The sequence below is a fragment of the Gadus chalcogrammus genome, chromosome 11 (assembly GCF_026213295.1).
Source record: "Gadus chalcogrammus isolate NIFS_2021 chromosome 11, NIFS_Gcha_1.0, whole genome shotgun sequence".
Taxonomy (NCBI): domain Eukaryota; kingdom Metazoa; phylum Chordata; class Actinopteri; order Gadiformes; family Gadidae; genus Gadus; species Gadus chalcogrammus.
In genome coordinates, this window is record NC_079422.1 from 2,308,554 (window position 1) to 2,329,286 (window position 20,733).

Sequence of the window (20,733 nt, forward strand, 5' to 3'; positions counted from 1 at the left end):
TCTCAATTTATATGATCTCTCAGCTCTTGGTGTACTTTCAGCAGTAAAAGGCGCGTTGGATCCGCGTTCGCGGATCCGACACAGGTCCTCTGGGCGGCGCCAAAACGGATGTGACAGTAACGCGGGTTTGGTGACTCCTATGCGGATCCGCCTAGGAGTCTCCTGCTGTGTGGGAAGATATCTATTCTTCCTCCACCTCTCTCGCTTCTCTGCTTGGTGTCGCTGACGCTTATAGTTTGCCTCCCTCGCTCTTGTAACGTCACGTACGTGGAAAAAAAACAACGAAGCTCTGAATACTGATTTAAGCTTCGAATACAATTTCCGAGTAGCCGTTAGCTGTAAAAATCCATAGATTAACCGCACCGTTATATGAGCCGCAGAACTGAAAAATGGGAAAAAAAGGCGCGGCTTATAGTCCGAAAATTACGGTACATTATCTGCGACACTTTATTACAGCACAGACACCCGACAATGGTTAATTAGGTGATATTAGAAAATTTCCCACGGCACACCTGACGATCTCTCGCGGCACACTGGTTGAAAATCACTGGGTTAGACAGCCTTCAAACTTAGTGGTCAAGCAAAGAAGAGGGAGTGGCTCGTTCTGCATACCTAATAACTCGCACACAACGTCTAACTGATCACTGTTTTGATTGTTTGTTTGTTTTGTTTTGTCTTGTTTTTGTTTTATTTATTTTTTATTTATTATGTTTATTTTTTTATTTTTTCCACAATGTCTTGTTTTTTAAACGATTTATGATGACTATATGCTCTGTAAGGTGACCTTGGGTGTCTTGAAAGGCGCCTCTAAATTAAATATATTATTATTTATTATTTTAATAGAGTGGCGAAGTCATGCCTCTTCCGGTAGAGCTCATGGGACCTATGAGATCGGAAAATATGAATGGGTGTCTATCGAGAAAAAATAATTATTTTCTGGTCCCAGTCTTTATATGCCCTGGATTACACATATGTTGTTTGTGGATTTAAATGATAATTTTTCATGCAAAGAAAACTAAAAATTTTCGTGAAGAAGTTTGATAATTTTAGGTTTTATGTGAGGCCGCTTTGTGAACTACAGCTCTTCGCTGCTCTCGACGCGAATGATATACGTCACCACACCCGCACTTGGAACTCGGCACAGAGATGGCACATAGAGATGGCACATAACTAAAACTCTCCACATGCCCCGACTTATAGTGGTTTTCACCTCTTTCTATGCTTTTATCCTCGCCTTGAAAGAAAGTGGTGAAGTGGAGCAGAGAGATCGCCATCTCTGTGCCGAGTTCCAAGTGCGGGTGTGGTGACGTTTATCATATGCGTCGAGAGCAGCGAAGAGCTGTAGTTCACAAAGCGGCCTCACATAAAACCTATAATTATCAAACTTCTTCACGATTTTTTTTAGTTTTCTTTGCATGGAAAATTATCATTTAAATCCACAAACAACATATGTGTAATCCAGGTCATACAAAGACTGGGACCAGAAAATAATTATTTTCTCTCCATTGACACCCATTCATATTTTTCGATCTCATAGGTCCCATGAGCTCTACCGGAAGGGGCGTCACTTCGCCGCTCTATAGCCGGAGTGAATAATAAATAGCCGCGGCTATTAGGCATTCAAAAACCGTACGGAATCCGTACGGAATTCCTGCCAAACCGCACGGTTTCCGTGCGGTTTTGCACTTTTACTGCACCATTCTAGGGCCAGTTAGTGGCCTTCTTGGCTTTCCATATACGGATTCTGGACGGTTTCCGTGCGGTTTTGCACTTTCACCGCGCCATTCTAGGGCCAGTTAGTGGCCTTCTTGGCTTTCCATAAATGTGCGACTGGCTCGTAGTGGCTGTAATTCTGCACAACGGCTGAATTTCAGGAATGTCTTCAAATAATGTGTTAGGGGCCCACTAATATCTTTATTAAAGCATCCATATAGTAGCATGCCATGGGAAATTTAAAGATTCGGTCATTCAAACAGATTTGGTCGCAATTGACCAATCACTAGTTTTCTCTTTTTCACCCTGGGACCTTGTATCAAAAGAATGTGTTTTCATGCACCGAAAACTCGTGTCCTTCTAGGCGGTCGTTCCGCGTTTATACACAAAAATCGTAGCCGTGTGGACAGGGCCTAGAACAGGGTTACCCTAACCCTTGAACACACCATAACTTGCCCTCCCCCTCTGCTCTCACCCCTCCCTAGGTTTCTCCGCCATTGAAAAGTGATGCATTTCACACACCTGTGATTGACGTGCCAGATGGATCCCTCAAACCAGCCATGGAAGAGATCCCCTGATTGGTCTGAAATGAGCTAGGAACAGTAAAGCGTAAATGCGGTCTAAAGTCAGTCAACTAGAAAACATTAACAGCTTATAGCTGACCATGACTTTGCCAATTCAAAACCATTACCATTTATTGAGTAGTAATGAAATACCCCCTTATATGTTCATCATTTAAAAAGCATATTATCATTATCCACATACAACATTGTATTATTCTGACAGAGGAATTGTAAACAAGCTTTTTGCACATCTCTAATGTACAGGAGACAAAGAAAATGTTATTGTACAAACAAATAAACCCACGCTGCAAACTCAAATATTGACCAGATAGACTTTTAAATACTGGCACGTTACAGGAACATTTACAAAAGTCACGTCAAGGAGGATCCTGCTTCACAAAGTTAGAGTATATATGGCAAGTGTACATCTGGGTCCATAATTAATAAACCGGAAGTAACTTCTATTTTGGGACATGGTGCCAATCATTCCGTTGGAAAATGGTTCAATATAAATGCGATACATTTAATAAATTCAGATCTTTGTGTAAGAGTGTATTCATTTTTACTTGTCTTATGGCACCATTGTTACATTTAAACATGCAATCTAAATCCATTCTTGCTGGATGCAAATACCAATATACTTCACCTACAAAGATTGAGATTATCAAAATGTGAACCATTTAGAGCTAATATATAAAGTCAGAGTCAGAATAACAATGCAAACTGTGCATAGGTTTGTGCAAAAATGCTGATTTTGAGTTGATCAATTGCCAACACTTGAACAGCTCCATTGCATTTTTCTTTGATGTGATGGAAAGCAAACGCTAACAGCATTCTCATGTCCGTCACATATTGGTCCCATGGAGTCTTTATACAGAACACAGACAATACATTGTTAACCTGTTACACTAAGGAAACCAATGCAAACCTATTGCCTTATGATTACAATTATAGCCAGATGAACACCATTCAGTAACAAATGTTACATAGGACAACTTCAGTGCAACACACATTAGAAAATAGTTGTCCCTTATTAGAACCAATAACAAATTCAAGGCATATACTGGGGAAAGAAAAACTAACAACCTGACATTAGCTTGGTCAATATGGTGCATTGTATCAGCGGCAGGCCTATCCATCAACCCGTTTTATAAACCCGAGCAAACAGGAATGTCTTGGGAATAAATTAACCACCATCCTCTTTAGCCAGAACATGAAAAGATGGATTCTCTGGGTTTCTTGAATTAATACAATAATAGAATACGTTAGCATTAGCATAATTTGTTGAACCACACCCGCTTTTTAGGTTATAGCTAACTAAACCGGCTCTCAGGCCTGACAAGATATTTAAACTACATCTTCCTTGTCTCTCAATCCACAATGCCTCGCTGCAAGCAAATCAACGTCAACACCGTCTCTGTGCAGCAGGAAGGCCCCTAGAGTCTCATACCACCTCGTCAGACTCCAGGCTGTACTCGTCGTACAGGTCGTCCAGGATGCCCAGCTGGTCCTCCATGGCGGGCAGGTACACACTCAGGTCCCGCCGCATGCCGCTGGTGAAGCCCGGCTTCAGCTGGTCCCCCTCCTGGGATACTAAGGCCGCGGTGAAGGACTCGTAGGACGGGGAGGCTCTCAGGGCCAACTGGAGGGAAGGGTTCCAGTCAGTCAGGCTAGTCATGAACACAATGGGGCTGATCTAAGAAGAGCCACCAGAGTGGAAATGATACCTACAGCGAACACGCCTCGTACGACCCAGCCGTGGTACTGCCGAAGTGTCCTTCCATAGGCGTTGTCTGATTGAAAGAAGAGACCTTATGTAATAATAAATAATAATAATAATAATACATTTAATTTAGAGGCGCCTTTCAAGACACCCAAGGTCACCTTACAGAGCATATAGTCATCATAAATAAAAGACATTTTGGAAAAATAAAAAAAATAAAAAATAAAATAAACATAATAAATAAAAAATAAATAAAACAAAAACAAGACAAAACAAAACAAACAAACAATCAGAACAGTGATCAGTTAGACGTTGTGTGCGAGTTTGAACAGGTGAGTTTTGAGTTGTGACTTGAAGGTTTTAATGGTGTCTGACTGTTTTATGTGTGGGGGGAGGGAGTTCCAGAGCCTGGGTGCTGAACAGCTGAATGACCGGGCACCCATTGTAGTGAGTTGTGATGTGGGGATACATAGTAGTCCAGCAGAGGTTGAGCGGAGGGAGCGGGAGGGAGTGTATTCTTGGAGGAGGTCGCAGAGGTAACTGGGGGCTAGGTTGTGGAGAGCTTTGTAGGTGAGGAGTAGGGTTTTGTATTGGATGCGGTAGTGTACTGGGAGCCAGTGAAGTTGGATGAGGACAGGGGTGATGTGGTCAGATGATTTGGTGCGGGTGATGATCCGGGCGGCTGAGTTCTGAATGATCTGCAGTCTGTTGATGAGTTTGGTGGGGAGTCCGGTGAGGAGGGCGTTGCAGTAGTCTATGCGTGATGTGACAAATGAGTGAACTAGGATTTCAGTGCTGGATTGGGTCAGTGATGGGCGGAGTCTGGCGATGTTGCGGAGGTGGAAGAATGCAGTCCGGGTGATGTTGTGAATATGGGGTGCGAATGAGAGGGTGTTGTCCAGGATGACGCCGAGGCTCTTGACTTTGGAGGAGAAGGGTACTGGGAATCCATCGATGATTATGAGTGGAGCTGGGGTGTGTTGTGATTTAGTGAGGGTGGATTTGGATCCGATGAGCAGGGCCTCGGTCTTGTTTCCATTGAGTTTCAGGAAGTTCCTGCTCAACCAGCTCCGGATCTCTTCCAGGCACGTGATGAGGGAGGTGGGGGGGGTGGCAGCGGTGGGTTTGGTGGAGATGTAGACCTGTGTGTCATCAGCGTAGCAGTGAAAATGGACCCCATGGTGACGGAGGAGTGTGCCCAGCGGGAGGAGGTAAGTGGTGAACAGGAGTGGACCCAAGACTGACCCCTGGGGGACACCCAGTGAGACACCTGAACACCCAGATTTGTGGTTGCTTAGTTGAACAAATTGTTGACGGCCGGTGAGGTAGGATGTAAACCAGGAGAGTGCAGCACCAGAGATCCCAATGCCAGCCAAGCGGTCCAGGAGCAGAGTGTGGGAGATGGTGTCGAATGCTGCGCTGAGATCGAGGAGGATGAGAATGGTGAGTAATCCAGACTCGGCTGCAAGGAGGAGGTCGTTGGTGATTTTGACTAGGGCTGTTTCAGTGCTGTGTTTTGGACAGAAGCCAGACTGGAACGGTTCATGGAGATTGTTTGTGTCAAGGTGGGACTGTAGTTGTGCGGCAACCACCCTTTCAAGTGTTTTGGAGATGAAAGGGAGATTGGAGATGGGCCGGTAATGGTTAAGGTCAGTACCAAGTTTTTTCAGGATGGGAGTGATGGCAGCCAGCTTGAGAGTGGGGGGTACAGTACCAGTAGTGAGGGAGGAGTTAATTATGTTGGTGATCATGGGGGAGATGGACGGAAGACATGCTTTGACAAGGGAGGTGGGAAGAGGATCGAGCTGACAGGTGGTGGTTTTGGCTTTGCGGATGATTTCTGAAACGGTCTGTTCTGTTACTGGGGTGAAGTCAGAGAGGGAGCTGATGAGAGGTTGGCCAGAGGTGATCATCCAGGGTGGGTCATCAGAGGGGGTGCGAGATGAGGCCAGTTGTTGGTGAATGGTGTTGATTTTAGAGCTGAAGAAGTCCAGGAACGCAGTGCATTGGGTGGTGGAAATGTCTGGAGGGAGGCATTTAGGAGGCTGAAGTAAGTGGCTGACTGTTGAGAAGAGGACTCTGCTGTTGCACCAGTGTTGATGAGGTTGGAGTAGTATGAGGTTTTGGCAGTGGTGAGGGCATTCTTGTAGTGATGGAGGTGGTCCGAATACATTTGGCGGTGTACAGTGAGTTGAGTCTTATTGTAGAGTCGCTCCAGTCGACGACCAGTGGCTTTGAGCTGGCGCGGATGAGGAGTGAACCAGGGAGAAGTGTGGGTGAATGAGACTGAGCGGGTTTTCAGGGGGGCCAGGGTGGTGAGGGAGGAGGAGAGGCAGTTATTGTAGTGAGTCACCAGGTCAGTCAGGGAGGAAGCTGGGGGAGGGTTGGGGTAGGAGCTGATCAGGGTGGAGAGGTCTGTGGTGTTGATAAGTTTGATGTTTCTGAAGGAGATGGTCCGTTGTTCCTTGGTTTTGTGTAGTTGGGTAAGAATGTCAAAAAGTACAGCTTTGTGGTCGGAGATGGGGAAATCAATGACATCAAGGTTAGTGGGAGTGATGACAGTGCAGCAGATTAAATCCAGAATGTGACCTTTGTTATGGGTTGGGAGGTTGACATGTTGTGTGATGCCAAGACAGTCCAGAAGTGATGTGAAGTCATTAGCAAAAGTACAGGATGGGTTGTCAATGTGGATGTTGAAATCACCAAGGAGGATAACAGTGGGGGACATTGCACATACATCATCATCATCATCAACCTTTTATTATTAGACTCAAGGTCCATTTAAAAACATACAATACAAGAAATGGACAACACACACATAAATAAGAATAAAAACATAACGACCAATTATAAAAGGCACTTATACCAATGCCTCCAAAGGTATGACTGGTAGCGTACTGAGCTATAACTTGGGTTCGACAGCAGCATTATGACTTCATTCTTTGAGTTATTCAGGCGACAGATAAATCTGTACATAAGGTTCCTCAATAAAGCTTGTAAGGTGTTAACTCCTGCATTCACAAATAGCTCACTTGCACTACTCCACCTAGGTCTTTTAAGTAGGATCCTAAATTAATCGTTGTAAGCAACTTGTAGTCTGTGCATACTTGATTTTTTGAACTTACCCCATAAGGGGGCAGTATACAGTGGAGTGCAATATGCTCTAAAGAGACATATTTTAACATGATCAGAACACATATGAAATTTTCTTGCCAACATATTGGCTTGGGCATATAATGTACGACACTGTCTTAAAATGTCGTCATCGTCAGACATTTGATCTGTTATAAAGTGCCCGAGGTACTTAACTTTATAACAAACACAAAGCTTTTCCCCAGAAAGATAAAATTGTGGAAAGTGGAGGTCCTTATCTCCCTTCGCCCTACATATTATCACACTGCTCTTATTTGAATTGTATTGCACATCATGTTTGACACCATATTCTGTACACACATTTAACAACTGCTGAAACCCAGCACTACTGGGAGAGAGAATGGCCAAATCATCCGCATACATTAAATGGTTAATCACCGTGTTACCAATCATACAGCCCGTTCTACAATCGTTCAGTTGGTGAGATAAATCGTTCATGTACAGATTGAAGAGGGCTGGTGACAGTAGCCCCCCTTGTCGAACTCCATTAGCAACACTGAAAGGACCAGAGACACTGCTACCCCATCTGACTTGCATACTCTGGTTAGCATACCAGTATGCAAGTATTCTTATAATGCTAGCAGGTACACCCCTTTGATTCAATTTTGTGAACAGCTTCTGGTGATTGACTCTATCAAAGGCCTTAGAGGCATCAATAACTCCAATTAAAACAGAGGCATGTTTACCCTCCTGAGACATCTCAGGGAGACTCTCACAATCTAGTGACACAACAAAAGGAATATGATCAGACATGGACGCCTCATACACAATGTTAATAGATCTTATAATTTCATGGGCATCAGCAGTGCTAATGCAATGGTCAAGCCATGATGTTGTGTGCCAAGCCTCGCTTATATAAGAATTGCTATCAGCAGGTAAAAATATTTGGCTGGACACAATTAAATTGTTATCGTCACAGAACTGTAGCATATGCTTAGCAAACAAGGAACGTTTGTCTGTAAGGTCAGCATTCATATCACCCACTACAAGACGCTTGTGGAATGATTATCAGAAATAAAATAATTTATAAAAGCAAGCCTATTCAGATATTCATCTTCATTTTGTTGCGACTCATATGGTGTGTATACATTTAGAATACTGAACTCCTTGTTATTTATTTGTATGCGCACTGCAATACACCAGTCAACTTCAAGCCTGATGACATTAATGACAGAGTCCAGCTTTTTGTGCCAGAGGATAGCCACGCCCCCTGCTATCCTCCCTCTCACTATTCCCAAGGATAGGTCCGTTGTGGACTCGCCAGCCCCGTGGAAATTGTCATGAAAACAGTTCAACTTTCCCAAATCCTGCTTTGGTAGAAAAGTTTCTTGCAAACATAAAATGTCACAATGTTGCAGCAAATTGTCCACTACTATACGTCGGCTCCTATCACCTTCGCTGTTACCCAGGCGCAGCCCGCGACAGTTATATGATCCAACTTGCATGAAGTTTGCCTACAGTTTAGCTGAGCATTGCATCCGTAGACCCATTCGGTACAATTGCACTAGAAACCGACCTAGCTACGCCAGCACCTATCACTCCCACTTTACGAGGTTCATAATATCTCCTCACAAGCGAGCCTTCAGGCCAGAGTTCTGGGTTGTACATCTCCGCAACTTCATCGCACTCAGCACACACTTTAAACGAGCTATATCTATTGCCTGCAGTGACAATACGCTGACAATTAACGTAGCGGCCAAGTTGTTCAGTAAGATATATACTCAGTGTCTCAGCATCTAGGTCTGGGGAGAATTTCGTGGCGAAAACACTTACCAATTTCGTACGCACCACTTTTATATCCTTTTGCGCAGCAGTGGCAACAATAGGCTTGGGCATCCTCCGTTCAGGTTTTCCAGCACGCTGTTTTAATAAGACCGACTGGCCCTCGGGATTATTGCTCCGACCTCGGCCCTGTTTCACGACTTGACTCCATCTTGGCGAGTTCGGTGCTGTTTTTCCAGGACTCATACAGGTAGTCACGATTATTGCTGCAGCAACAGGTTCAACACAGGCGGGTTCACCTGCAACGGAGGTGCCGGGTGCGCTCGCAACATGCGCTGCGCCATTCACAGGGCCATCGTGCGGACCACTTCCACCGCCGATTGCAGGGCCATCTGATACAGCCAGTCCTCCACCATCACCCGGCTTCAATCGGCCCTCCACGGCAGCAACTCGGTTGTCCATTGTTACAGCCATAGTACGCAGGTCCTCGCTGATTTCAGCCTGAACTTCTACTGTGTGTCTTAGTGCGCAAACCTCGCTGTGCAGACGCTCCATTCTGCTCAGCAGGTTAGACACATCCAGGTTGCTAAACGTCACAGGTGGCAGCTCGTCCAGGTAGTGAGAGACAAAACGGGGGATGTCTTCTCCGCACTCATTCAGCACTTTTAAGCAACTTTTAATGTTGTTTGCGTCCTTCTGGTTGCCTTTGAATGCCACACACCTTTGCTTTGTCTCCGGACAGAGTTCAAACAACGCCTTTTTGGAAGTCTCGATCCATTCTGAGTGAAATGTGTTTGAGGCAACAAGAACCAGATCATCCTGGGTCATCGTTTTAATTTTAACCGCTAGGAAGTTTAAGAATTCATCCTCCACAATTACTTGGCCATGATCAGTTTTGTAAATTGTAGGCTTTAATCGAGGCCGGTGATTGAAACCAGGAGCTACTGCGCCACGGGACGCACCATCCGCCATCTTACGGTACGATACAGATGTAAGTAGTGATGAGAATTCATTGAGGAAAACGGCAGAGGGTTTTGGTGGTCTGTAAATGGTGACAATGATAGTGGGTTTGGGGCCTGAGAGTTTTATAGATAGACATTCAAAGGAGGAGTGAATGGGGACTGTGACAGTAGTGACTTTGATGTTATCACGATGGAGGAGAGCGAGGCCACCCCCCCTCCCATTAACCCGGGGTTTACTAATAAAAGAAAAACCTGGTGGGACAGCCTCATTTAGATGGGAGAAGTAATTTGGTTGTTGCCAGGTCTCAGTGAGGCAGAGAATGTCTAGGCTCTGGTCAACAATAAAGTCATTTATCAAAAGGGCCTTATTACTGAGGAATCTGGTGTTCAGCAGACAGAGTTTCAGACAGGTGAGTGGAGTGTAGCAGGTTGCTTTGAGCAGAGGGGACAGTACACTGTGATTGACGGGACTGACCGTACGGGCTGTGCGAGGAGGGGGGCGGGGCCCAGTGGACCAGCAGGAGCGGATGTTTTTGTTGCTGGTGTGAGTGTACTGAAAATTCCGTCCAGAGCCTCGGTGGATGTATTTTGGTCGTTTGAGAATGTCGTGGTGGGATGCAAGCTGAGGTGGGGGGGTCCTTGAGAAGATCCGTAGACGTAACATCTCCGTTACCGAGCAACGGAGCGGCAGAGATGCGCTTGTTACGTGAGAGTCTAACATAGCGCAATCCAGAGGAACAGGTTAAAAATCCACAGGTTGTGAAGTCGGAAGAAGCCAGCGGTAGATCCAGGCGATTATGGTAAAGCCACAGAGCCAGCACAGCGGAGGCAGAGGAGTGGAGCAAGCGGGTTGTAGCTACGCTGGAGACGGGGAAGCCAGTTATGTGGCATACCATCTCAATCAACCATGGATCATCAAGTATTTGCATATGGTACATGTGCTCACAGTGTCCATAAGACACTGTGAGCCACTGCAGGGCCAGACAGTTTTGTGGCTAGGGGATACTGGGTTTGATGCCCAATCATCCCAGACCTGTAGATGCCTAGCCCCTATCTGCCCTTGAAGGACATGGATATATGACAAAGAATTAACTCACTGAGGGCCCCATGGATGTCCTGCTCCCCAGAGTGGACCTCAGACAGGAACTCCTTAAGGAAGCGGAGGCCTCGTCGGAGCCACAGCAGCGCCTCGGTGGCCGAGTTGCGCACCTGTGCTGTAGCGGTCTGCAGCTCGTGCAGCACGATGGACTGGAGGGTCGGGAAGCAGTTGGGGTCTGACAACCACTTCTGGTTAATTTTCTAAAGCCAAAAAAACAAAGAAAAAACAAATGGTCAAGCTAACCAAATGGCTAAAGAAGTGGTGGTTACTTTTTCCCTTTGGTAAATGGACTGCATTTATACAGCGCTTTTCTAACCAGTGGTCACTCACAGCCCTTTACAATACTGCCTAACATTCACCCATTCATGCACACATTCACACACCGACAGCAGTGTCAACCATGCAAGGTGAAAGCCAGCTCGTCAGGAGCAGTTAGGGTGAGGTTTCTTGCTCAAGGACACCTCGACAGCAAGGAGGAGTCGGGGATCGAACTAGAAACCTTACAGTAACCAGCCAACCTAGTCTACCTTCTCAGCCACATGCCAGCCCCCTTTATTCCTGCCATCGGTATGTTCCAGGCAGTCATGAAATTATGCTCTGCTATTCTCTCTGTTCTTTAAATAAATATACTATGCACTAAGAAAATATCTGGGTTGTCCCGTCAATTAATGTTCTGGGGCCGTATTCACAAAGCATTTTATCTTACCGCTAGGAGTGCTCCTAATTCGCGCTAAAACATTTTACGTAGGAGTTTTTTCTTAAAAGTTATTCACAAAGCCGCTGAGACCTACTCTTACTAAGGATAAATCACAAAGAGTGAACTAAGAGTGACGCGCCGTTGCTATGGATTACGTCAATTCTCATGCACGAGTTTAGAAGCGGTCAGTTCGGTGATTGGTTGTTCAGACGAGCCCACTGAATCACCGAAAAACAAGGAAATAGCCTAGGCTAGAAATGAATTCCTATTAAGTAGTTATAGTGTAGTTAGCAGAATACACGCATGATGACAATTTTGTGCAGACCACGATAATGACGTTGTAGCCTGCACGTTCAAGAGAGGGAGAAAGCAAACAATAAAAATACGTAAAATCTAAAATAAAATTAATGTTACGAACTACCCAAGTGTTGACTGATTTGTGCCAAGGTGTTTACCTAAAATGTGTTTTCAAAGTGATCCCTAAATGCCTGTCCACTCGGTTCCACACGGCCAAATTCCTTGTAATGTTGATCGCCATGCATCATCATCATCATCATCATCATCGTCTGGCTGTGGAATGTTCCTCCGCTTGCAGAGGTTGTGTAGAATGGCACATACAGTGATTACTGTGCTTGCCCTCTCTGGGGTGAGGCGTATTTCGCCGTGGAGGACATGAAACCGACGTTTCATCTGCCCAATTCCTCTCTCCACAACATTTCGTGTATGTTTGTGTGCTCGCAAAGAGCCAATACGATGTGTTTTACGCATAGGACTATACGTAATCACTTACATGTTACACTTTAACTGTGCTCCCGGTTGTGGATTGAGGTAGGGTGTCTAGAGCCACGTCTTGCATGGATAGTCACTATCACCCAGCAAGTGACACCCAACTGGTACATCTCAAAAAGCTGCCTCAGACCGCTCACCATTAAAATGCGCGAATCATGGGTAGCTGAAGATCCAGGCCACTTTTCAACAACATCCAGTAGGCTATGTTAAAATTTGCATCAAAAACAACCTGCGTGTTGATGGAATGCACTTTCTTCCTATTGACGAACACGTCCTCGTCTTTTGATGGCGCAATTATTTTTATTTTTTATAAGTATTATATTTTTATATATCTTATATCTTATATTTTTTTATAACTTATAATTTTTATAACATTTTATTTCGGGACTAATCGGATTATTCCTGTTAGTCGGGGATGTTATTGCATCGCGCATTAACTCCACAATAAATTGAATACCCTAACATTTTGTCTCGCAGGCATTTTAAGATTCTTTGTGAATAGGTCTTACTGAGTTAGGAGTCCTCTTGAGGACTTTTAAGCTCTCCTAGACTTAGGTGCTACTTTTAGTCCTAAAATACTTTGTGAATTGCTCTTAGTGAATAAAGTTAGGAGTCCTAAATTTAAGAGTGACACGCCCATTATTTTTAGGAGTTACTCCTAAATTCGCCAGTTAGGACCTACTTTTAGCCCTAAAATCCTTTGTGAATACGGCCCCTGGACTACAACATTTCACCTTCTCCTGTTTTGTTTAGCAAAGAAACTCATGCTAGATAAACGTGCTTCTAGACCTGCCAAACAGAACCTGTTTGTTAGCACAGTCGGAGGGAGAAATTAACTTGTGCTTTAGGAAACATGGTTTCCCTTTTTACTTATATTAGCTTGCCATCACATTAGTCTATTAGCTAAAATGCTGACCAGAAAAAAAATCTGCAATCATCAAATTAAGGCTCGACACTGAAATCATTTATCATTTATTTTTACTTGACATAAATAACACTTAATATGTTCATTACAATTGTAATATTTGGATAGATAATTGAATAATGAATCTAATAATTTTTGGATTCATTAAATCAGTTTTAAACCGAACAGATTGGTGAATTAATATTAGCTTATTATACACTGCGGCTCTGATATAGAAAAGTGTTGTTTAATTTTAGAAATATATAAAAAGATTATCAGTCAAAGTGTCAATTTTTTTTGCCTACTAGTCAGTCCCTCCAGAAAAATGCGTATTTTTTTGTGATTTATGCGGCCAAAAATCCTTGATTATGCGGCACGTTTTCTTAAAAAATGCGATGAAATATGCGGCGTATTTATGCAATTTTATGCAATGAAATTATGGTAACTCGCAAAAAAATGCGGGAACTTGCAAAAAATGCGGGAACGTGCGAAAATTGGGGTTTGAAAAAGAGGGGGAAAAAGTGATTCCCCCAACACCCTGTTCTCACTAGGCTATTACCTTAATGTAAAGAGTCATTTCTTATTATTTTCTATGAAAAACAAGCATATTACATCACAGAAAGTGCTCTGAATATTTACAATTTACAATATGACCTGACGAGCTGGCTGTCGCCTTGCATGGTTGACTCTGCCGTCTGTGTGTCAATGTGTGTATTAAACGATGTAAGTCGCTTTGGATAAAAGCATCTGCTAAATGCCCTAATTGTAAATTGGAATATTTAAGTTCTAGTCTTGTTTTATTTGAGACCTTAAAACATGGCTCAAACTTACAAAACATTGAGTACAACTTCTGTAGCTTTACAAAAAGAATCTGCTAAAACTTCTGTAAAAATGAATAAATAAAATATAAATAAATAAATGTTCCTGTTTTACAGAGGAAGATTTCAAAAGAGTAACAAAAAAGTGCAATCTTACAACTGTTGATGTAAGATTGCACAAGTTGATTCAACAAGTTGAATCAACTCATTGAATGAAACTACAACAGTCCAAATGAAAACTAACTGCAGCCTCTAACACTAGCCAATCATTCCTCATCCTCATCCTCCATCCCCTCTCCCTCAACGTCCATCTCTTTGACCATCCTTGCATGTTTGGCTGCGGCAAAGTGGTTTTCCAGCGTCGACTTCCGCCTGTGGTCCAACACGCAGTTGCACGGAGTGCAAAATAATTTGCCCCCACTGCCGTGTAACAATCCGGGAAACTGCTTTGCACGGTCTTTTGCACTTATCTTTGTTGGCAAATGAGACCGCTTCATCTTGCCTTCGTCGCGGGGTTTGCGATGACGTTCACGTCCCGTAATTACGTCACTTCATAACGTTCCCATGGCAACAGGGGGAAATGGCTGCTTTTTTCGTGGAAATTGGCAGTTTATGCAGTGAAAGTGCGGCATATTTGATAAAATGCGGCCCCTGCATGAATATGCGGACTTAGGCTGATTATGCGTTGAATTATGCGATCGCATAATCACGTTTTTCTGGAGGGACTGACTAGTTTATAAAAAGACAGGTATCCATATGGACATAAACAGTTTTGTATAAGTTATATCAAAGCAGATATCAAGCCAAGTATTTTCACCATTTACACCTACCTTGATGTTTCCAACAAAATCCATTTTAACTGGAGCGAACACGGTGGATCCCAGCTTGTCTATGGAGAGAGAGGACCGTCTCAGTTCATGTTGCTGGTTAATTCTATCAGAACTTTATACCTCTTGAATGTGCAAGAAAAATATTAATTCAACGACCACACATGAGGAAAATAAGTGATCTGTGGATGACTTTGAGAGATGATCTATCCATCTAGGTCATGCATTACATGAATGGAATGGGAGGAAAGTTGCATTGAGGTATGGTAGCTGATGAATAATTAGCAGGTCAGATTCTAGGTAGATGAGAAGGACAACATTCTTCATTAAACATTTTACATTATAAATGACTATACTTTACAACCATACAAATCTAGTGAGCAGCTTCCACTGTGAAATTCATCCTCACAAAATACCACTTGACTGCTCTGATGGAATACTTATACCAATACATAGTAAGAAAGAGGCAGTACAATGGTATTTGACATATTTTACCTTAATAAGCAAGAAGCAACAAATGCTAAATTAGAATTTCACTCTGAAATGGGTTGTGAGGCAAATTATTTGCCTGGGACGCATCCCAGAGCCAAGTCCAAAATAATGAAACCATTATGAAAAGAAGTGCATGCAGCTGGAAGAATGCAAGTATTAGATCGGCCAAACAGATGCATTCCCCCCTCGTGAATAATAAAGCACTTATGGAAGATCAAAGGCAGGAAGAAGAATGATCAGACATAAGCTTCATAAACACGAGGAAGGAATAAGTGACAGACAGAACAGGATGAAGAGCCGAGGAGATAACTAGGGGGCCTACCTAAGACAGGTACTATTGCATAGCATGAGTCCAAAAAGTCTTGGGTGGGGATACCCCTGTCGTCTTCCAGTCTTATATCACTAAATCTAAAAATAACAAAAAGAAAAAGGTGGAAAAGATACAAACATGAAGATATGTTTAAAATGATGTATTCCAGAAGTAAGTCTTTTTATTGGGTCATAAAAAAGAAAAAAAAAGTACAGGCGTCAAGTAAAAGGATGGTTCAGACAGAGTCATGCAGTATCAACATCACAGCAAACCAGTAACAACCGGTAATAGAGCTGGTCAATGTTAATCGTTAACAGCTCTTTCATTCAACTGACAAAAATAAAATTAAAAGTAAGTTAAATCAAAAAAATAATTTATAGCATATTATAATACATAATTAAATTAGTAAAATCATACTTTTCACATATTTTCCAGCAACACTGTAAACACTGGCAGGATAATAAATACATTTGAATTAAAAGAGGAGGTTAGGTTTGAAAAGAGTGAAATTGTAACAAGGAAATATAACTTTACAAACCGAAAAATCTGAGGAGGACGTCTCTGTATGTGTTTTGTGACCAAGAGAGAATCACTGGTTATGAATGTGTCATTGTTTCAAAATATATAATCCTATTGTGTGAAACATCTATAGCAAGTGCAAAAAAGACATATGACGTTTGAATTAACACCTGAACACACACACCCACACTCTCCATACATAAAACACACAGTATAGACAATGAGGGTACTAAAAAAAGAGAATTAAACACTGGGTGGGCTAGCTTCAAATCAGTCTAAATGTCCCATTGAGCTGTTTTATCATCTTAAAGGATGTGAGCCTCTTGTAGAGAAGTTCCATACCTGTGACTCATTGTGCTGAAGAATGTGTCTACACCCTCCTCCTCCAGCAGAGGATCCTGAGGAGGTAGGATTTGGTCCGGGGCAGAGACCATCTCCCTCTGGTTTCGGCTCACCTCATCCTCTCCATCCTCTTTGATTTGGTCCATGTTGTGCTTTTGTTCTTGTTCAGGATTGCTCCCCTCTCCCTCCAGTTGAGTCACAGGTCCAGCAGTATAAGGGGCTGGAGGCCCATCGTCCTCCTCAAGAACTGAACACACACACACACACACACACACACACACACACACACACACACACACACACACACACACACACACACACACACACACACACACACACACACACACACACACACACACACACACACACACACACACATGCTTTTATTTGGATGCAAATTTACAAAGAAGGAGAAAAGGATCCAAACATTTTGGGAAGAAATATTAATAATGTAACAGGTTCAAAGCTTACATGCCTTTACAAGACCTACATGATAAGTTGATAAGATATTCCCCCGAACAATTATGGATAAAAAAAATCAAAAACATCTTTGTCTCAAGATTTGCATACTACCTATGGTGGGTGAAACAGAGCAACATTTTTCCAATCTTTTGGCTTCCTTCTTATGTAACCCCACCAACCACAGTCCTCCAACCAATTTTCTGGGATATGACATAAGCTTCCAAAGATTAAAGATATAAGTTTGCATTGGTAACCTAGTTGGCATATACGACTCACCAGTGGCTGGTATTTCCATCACACACACACACACACACACACACACACACACACACACACACACACACACACACACACACACACACACACACACACACACACACACACACACACACACACACACACACGAGATCTGACCAATTGTATAATGTAAAACAGATCACATTGAGGAACGTATGCTGTATTTGCACTAATTAATTTCTACAGGAGATTGTTGATATCCACTCATTGACTTTCCAGAGAAGGCAACCAGATGTTCATCCTTGGTCACTAGCCTGGCAATCATTATTACAAAGCTGTAGACAGCGACCATCTGATGACTTGTGACATTTGCATTGTAATGGGGGACGTCTAACCTGTTGAGGGTGCTTGGTCTCTGTGGGAGGGTATGTCTGGTTTTTCTGGTTCCTCTGCTCCCTCTCGCCCCGAGTCCTGGCTCTGGTTTTCATGTGCTTCCTCTGACTCTCTCAATCTGGAACAGATACAATAGATCCCCAGTCAAGAACATCTACACATTTTATTGTTCACTCTTACAAAAAATACAACTTGCATGCATATTTTAAAGTCAATGAACAAAATTGGAGGCACATGTATGTGTGACCTACTTTTCTCCCAGATTCAGGTGACAGAGCGGTTTGATCTGGAGGGAGGAGCGGCCATTAACAATAGAGTTGAGCAACATCCAAATATTGAATTTTCACAACATCTTTGTCGAAGAAGCAATTAGCGCCAGAGCAGTGTACCTTCTGAGGTTTGATGGCAGCTACTGGGGGAGAGCCAGGTGGACTCTGTGACACCATGTCTGACGAGAATGTGTGGTTGGCTATCTGCATGCACTCCTCAAGAGTTTTGAGGAATGTGGTGCATGTGGATTTAACCATGTTTCCAGTATCCTCACCTGCCTGCAGGAACCATCTTGGTATTAGTACACATATGCACAAGGCTAACATCCAAAAACCGCAGAGAATCAGTTTTTGCCTTAGTATGGTATAATGCTAAGTTCATGGCAGTGGTGATGGGTCACTTATGGAGAAAATGTTTGCGGACATAATGGCATACATGGCAAGAGCTAGTCTTATTGCTGCGTCTGGAGACCACAGAGCTTTCCCTTTACCGTCTGCCTCTTTTATTTTCTCTAGCTCATCAAAAAACCTTACTTCTGCAGAGTCTCCACGCTCCTCGCTGTCCTTGATCTTGTTCACTTGTTTGAGGAGGAGGTCACAGTACAATCTAAGTTCTGACATCTTGGTTTTTATTGCCTCTGTGTTTTCTTGAAGCTCTGAAAGGTATAGAAAACAAGATGATCATACAAAGTCAACAGTACATCTCAAACATACTTGTAGTAGCGTTTAGGTTACCTTTCTCTCTCCTTGTCCGGTTGTCTGTGAGACAGGCCTTTGCTGTTCCCAGAGCCACCAACCACTTCTGCCTCTCCGCTGCATTGATGGCTCGAAGGTAAAAGTACTGCTCTCCAGGTATTGTGAGATCAACGCGGGTAATGTCTGTGGAATGGACTATACAATAGTGGTGAACATTAAATGCAAAGTAAGTCTTGTTACTTGATTTTGTTACAAAGTGTGTGGTCTCATATACAAATCACAGGAAAGTGCAAGCTACCAACCTAGGATTTCACACACTGAAATCTTAATGCTGCCTTTACATCCTTTCCAAGCGTCTTCTTGAGAATCATAGTAAGACAGCGTCCCTCCATCCAGAACAAACCACCGAGGCTGCCAACCTGCATGAAATCAGATCATATAATATGGTAGTATTCATCGTAAAGCGATTTGTCATTATGGGAAGACATGGTTGTGTTTGACACTGCCACAATGTTTCTCATGCGGGGCCGCCTGGTATTTCAACTCAGATATACCAGGCTGATATATCAACAAAGATACACCAGGTTAACAGTGAGCTGGTATGCTAACACAGATATACCATGTTAACAGTTGGACGGTATGTCAACGCAGATAGACCAGGCCAACTATTAACCAGGTATATAGGTGTTGATTCAGGACGTTCGATTTCTACAACTCTTTTGAATCCTCCATATGTCGCCAAAAGAACACCACTGATGTATAATGTACAACAGACCGAGTTCAGTGACAGGTGGGAGCTAGCTACCTCTCGCTCCCTCGCTCTCTCTCTCTCTCTCTCTCTCTCTCTCTCTCTCTCTCTCTCTCTCTCTCTCTCTCTCTCTATATATATATATATATATATATATATAAATAAATAGTGAGAGAATAACGTCGCTGACTTGGCAGTGATAGTCGATTAAACCCGAGGTAGTGCTTTAGTCGTAGCGGCCGTTAGCTCGATGGATTAACTCGCTGCTGGTTTTGGTAACGTAACTAAACTCTATCACAAGTGATAACAGCTACATGCTAGCTACGTGTTTCAAATGACTTACCACTTATGTAATTGGTCCATTTATGTAGTATTCCCTCCATCGCTTGTTAAAATATTGTTACGCTCATTACCTGTTTTTCGTCATAACAATGTGTAATGACCAGATGCTGACTGTAACGACTCCATTCTCCCTCATTAGTGTGTACACCGAGTAGGAGCGATTAGTGATTTGCGTTTAAACCGCGTAGATTAAGTGCGTAACGTTCGTGAATACCGAGACCCGGTGTTGTGCCAAAAAGTGATCAGCTGCCAGAAAGTGATTTCAGCCGCGGGAGCGCGCACAGCTTGTTAAAGCTAGGCTATATCGCCTCGAAACGTGTGTGCGGCAGCAAAGTCTGATCAGTCATACTAGTCAATTGCACTACCGGACTATTGTCCGCTGTATTAACACAGATATGTATTTTAAGGTGACAAGACATCGACGTTGTACGGGGATCGACGTCTGATCAGTCATACTAGTCAATAGCACTACAGCACTATTGTCCATGAGTCAATTATCCTTCTTTATGTTTTTAAACCACTGTAATCGAAATTATATCTGTGTGTCTTTTTTATACAATAAAACATGTATTTTCTTACTATGCATTATTTTCCCACCTTATAGATTTTTTCTTTTATCAGCTGTAATACGTTTTAAAGCGAAAATATGACACATTGGAGTCGTTTTCCTCCTGCCAGAAAAAGATCTCAAGCCCTCTCTTGGTACTGAAATGTTTTATATGCCTTAAAATTAGTTGATAGCATTCATGAGTATCACTTTACATAGATTATTTCCCATCCTGTGTCTATTACCAGCTGAAACACTGTGGAAGAGGTCACTGAAGAGGCACTGAAGTTGTCAGACGTCCTTCAAAATGCAATCAAAAACAGTGACCTCAAACAAAGACAATTAAAACATAAAAAATAAAGCGAAGGCCACCAACATCTACAAGATAGGGATGAAAGTGTGGATG

At 43.0% G+C, this 20,733-nt stretch overlaps 1 protein-coding gene across 1 annotated transcript; it reads right to left on the reverse strand.

Moving 5' to 3' along the window:
• Positions 1 to 1,456: 1,456 nt before the first annotated feature.
• On the reverse strand, positions 1,457 to 20,148 carry plekha8 (pleckstrin homology domain containing, family A (phosphoinositide binding specific) member 8). The gene is made up of 13 exons (XM_056601530.1): positions 19,782 to 20,148; positions 18,993 to 19,109; positions 18,730 to 18,885; positions 18,529 to 18,650; positions 18,115 to 18,273; positions 17,977 to 18,011; positions 17,728 to 17,843; positions 16,634 to 16,880; positions 15,785 to 15,870; positions 14,974 to 15,032; positions 10,934 to 11,135; positions 4,008 to 4,069; positions 1,457 to 3,918 (listed from the first exon to the last, which is right to left on the reverse strand). Exons 1-13 carry the CDS (start codon positions 19,819 to 19,821, stop codon positions 3,721 to 3,723), a joined length of 1,599 nt encoding a protein of 532 aa, XP_056457505.1. The 5' UTR covers positions 19,822 to 20,148; the 3' UTR covers positions 1,457 to 3,720.
• Between the last annotated feature and the right edge of the window lie 585 nt (positions 20,149 to 20,733).